Below are 3140 nucleotides of genomic sequence, written 5' to 3'. Positions count from 1 at the left end.
TAATAATAATAATAATAATAATAATAATAATAATAATAATAAAGGAAACCGGTGTTCAAATGTATCCCCCTCCCCCGCTGCGGATTAGAAATATTCCAGCGTTTCTCACCCAGATCGTGTCTATTCCCAATAACTAGCAGGAAGGGGGAGTTGGGGGGGGGCGAGAGGGAGAAATGCTAAATGTCATAATTGAAAATGTAGGACTGGTGTTTCATATGCGTGTAAGATGTGTGACTTCAGTCCAGTAATACGATTCCCCCTGCATCAGCCCCCAAAATAAATCCAAAGGTAAAAAAAAAAAAAAAAAATCAAAATGAACCCCCCCCAAAAGAACCCAACCCTCCAAACAAGCCACCCCTTGTCCTGCCTAAAGTTTCCAAACATCTATTTATTCCCTCTGCTGAAGTCCTGAAACTCAAAATCACCAACCCATCTTCACGTGGAAAAGACCAGAAGGAAAGTTGCACTTCTCGGAGGACTCCGAGGTAAGAAGTAGTCCGGGAAAGGACTTTAAAAAAAGAAAATCAAAAACACGGGGGGCTCTTTGTATAAGGAGAGCACACCCCTAGGGAAAAAAAAAGGGAAAAAAAAAAAACCCTCAGACAAAACCCAAATGAAACATCGGTATTGAACAAATCCAGCCGCTACGATTCCTGCAGCAACTTCCAGTGTCTTTTGTCTCCTTTTCCGATATTATATTCCGGAGCACGGGGTGGGAGCGTGGGGGGGTTTCATTGTAACGAAAACTCTTTGGGGTGTGGGGGGGCATGTGGGGGGGGGGCGAAAGCGTGTGCGGAAAGGTGGCAGAGGAGTTTTGTCCAACTCCACCGAGCTGAAGCTGCGAGGCTAAAAGCAAACACGAAAATATCTCTTCCACGAAGGGTAGTCCCAATCCCCACAAGCAATGGCACACATGGTTCAAAAAAAAACAAAAACAAAAAACTTTTTTTTTCCCCCCTGCTCTCCCCCCCCCAAAACTCCCCTAGCTCAAATCGAGAACACACAATGCAAAAAGGGAGAAGCAGCTGCAAGCCTCCTCCAATTATTGTGCTAAATTACCAAGCCAAAGGCGTTTAAAAAGAGAGAGAGAGAGAGGGAGAGAGAGAGAGACAACAGATCGAGAGAGAGAGAGAACATGCAATTCTAGTACAACATGGATCCAAACTCACCATGGCGGAATAGGTGTGGACTAACATCTGGAAATAAAAAAAGTCTTGTAATAGCTAAAAATAAAATAGTGGCGATAATGCTAATAAGTGGAGGGGAAAAAAAATATCAAGGAGATCTGCAAAGGGACGTGTTGGACACGGGAGAGCAGCTCGAGAGATTTCGAAGTCTATCCATCAAAAAAAAAAAAAAAAAAAAAAAAAAAAAAAAAGACCAGTGCCCCCAAAACCGAGCCTGGAAACCTATATCTACATATATGATTTACCCCTCCCTCTCTGTTTTTTTTTTCCTTTTTTTTTTTTCCTTTTTTTTTTTCTTTTTCCTTTGAGCTCCCAGACACAATCCTCTTCAACCCAAGGCTAGGCTCAGACTGCTCCGATACCCCTTCCTCCCTTTCCTTCTCTACACCGCCTCATAATAATTGATATTCATGACTATTAATATTACACGACTACTTTAAAGGGAGAATGCAGGACCAAATGGAGCGTGAAGCTGGCAGCCAGCTCGAGAGCTCCCCTACTATTGTAAATGACGTTCATTCAGTGGAGAATTACTCGATGTAATCAGACGAGGGGGGCTGGCAGAGGCAGAGTTTGGGGAGAGGGAGAGGGGGGGAAAAAGTTTAGCAAGGAAGAGGCATAACTTCAATTAACTCCAGCGGAGGAAGATGTGTAAAGTAGACACTGCTGGTCGGGAGCAAGGAAATGAGATGGAGCAATGCTAGAGGCAAAGGAGAAGAAGAAGAAGAAAACCGTATTTCCTTCTTTTACATTTAATTATACATTCCAAATACGAGAAATTGATTGCCTTTGGTGCTTTTGTTCTTATAGTTTTTTTTTTTTAACAAATAATGAGAAAAAATAGGCTTTTCTAATCCTTTCCTTTTTAAAAAGAAGGAAGAAGAAGAAATGTGCAGCGATTATAATATAACTATTTACAGCGGAGATTAAGCCCTTTTGCTGAATGCTACAGATCGTACTTATTCGCAATAGCAAAATAAACTTGGATCGGGGTTAAGTTGGGCTCCATTTAATTCCGAATCCTGTTCCTCCTGCCCGATGTGAAAATGAATAAAAATAAATATATACATATACACACACACATATCCCAATTTTCACCCAAAAGTTAAACGCATGCAGTGAATTTTAAAGGAGAGTAAATTTATAGTTTCGAGGCAAAGCCAGGGGCGATATAAAACCTTTTTGATGTTGCAGGAACCCGTTCAACTGGACTGTCTGCCATTTCTGTTAAAGTTCAACTTACGTTCCTTCCTAAATAGACTCACACTTCCCAAAGCAGCCCCCCCCCCGCTCCACACACACATACACACTTTTGTTTTAAGAACAGTCAGTTTAAGTGGCTAAGGCTCCCCCATCACCGTGTTGTTAATTATAAATCGGAAAGAGGAAGAGAGAGAAACATTTTTTTTTTTCCCTGAGATAAACCTAGAAGGCTTTAGCTGCTTGAAAAAATAAAAATAAACAGGGATTTTTTTTTTTAACTCTGCACATTACTAGCCCCACCAAGTTAGTGCATACCATGCCTGCAGCCCACCCAGCCGCTCCCTGAGTCTGCCTCTCTCCCACAGCAATTTAGAAACGCGAGTGTCCACCAAGCGCACAGCGGCCAAGCCAGATTAAAAATATCCTCTTAAAAAAAAATAAAATAAATAAATAAAGGGGGGGGGAAGAAAAGAAGAAAGGGGAAGAAAGGGGGGTCCCCGAGCTCCGCGGCCGGGGAAGGGGGTCCGGCGCCCGCCGCCGCAGCGGGACAATGGCCGGGCCGGCGGCGGGGGGGACGAGCGGGCCGGGGGGGGCGACCGCGCTGTGCCGGCGCCTCACGCCGCATCTGCTGCCTCTTTCCAGCCTCCCGTCGATAATCAGCCCGGCGGGAGCTCCGGAGAGCCGAGCCGGGCGGAGGAGGGCGACCCGCCGCCCTCCCGGCGGCCCCTCACCGTGCCGGCGGGTCGCCGG

At 45.0% G+C, this 3140-nt stretch overlaps 1 protein-coding gene across 2 annotated transcripts in view; it reads right to left on the bottom strand.

Moving 5' to 3' along the window:
• The window catches only part of TFAP2B (transcription factor AP-2 beta), a 27958-nt gene that overhangs the window by 23510 nt on the left and 1308 nt on the right, over positions 1 to 3140 (bottom strand). The window contains exon 2 of one of the 2 annotated variants that reach the window (XM_026063957.1): positions 1166 to 1196. The exons of the other annotated variant lie outside the window; for it this stretch is intronic. Within the exon in view, the coding sequence (XP_025919742.1) occupies positions 1166 to 1196 (31 nt within the window). The remainder of the gene's footprint in view (positions 1 to 1165; positions 1197 to 3140) is intronic. 2 annotated transcript variants of the gene reach the window in all.

This window comes from Apteryx rowi, unplaced genomic scaffold (genome assembly GCF_003343035.1).
Source record: "Apteryx rowi isolate R43461 unplaced genomic scaffold, aptRow1 scaffold_205, whole genome shotgun sequence".
In the NCBI taxonomy this organism is placed as follows: domain Eukaryota; kingdom Metazoa; phylum Chordata; class Aves; order Apterygiformes; family Apterygidae; genus Apteryx; species Apteryx rowi.
Note: the sequence above shows the minus strand (reverse complement) of the source record. Positions and strands in the feature narration are given on the sequence as shown.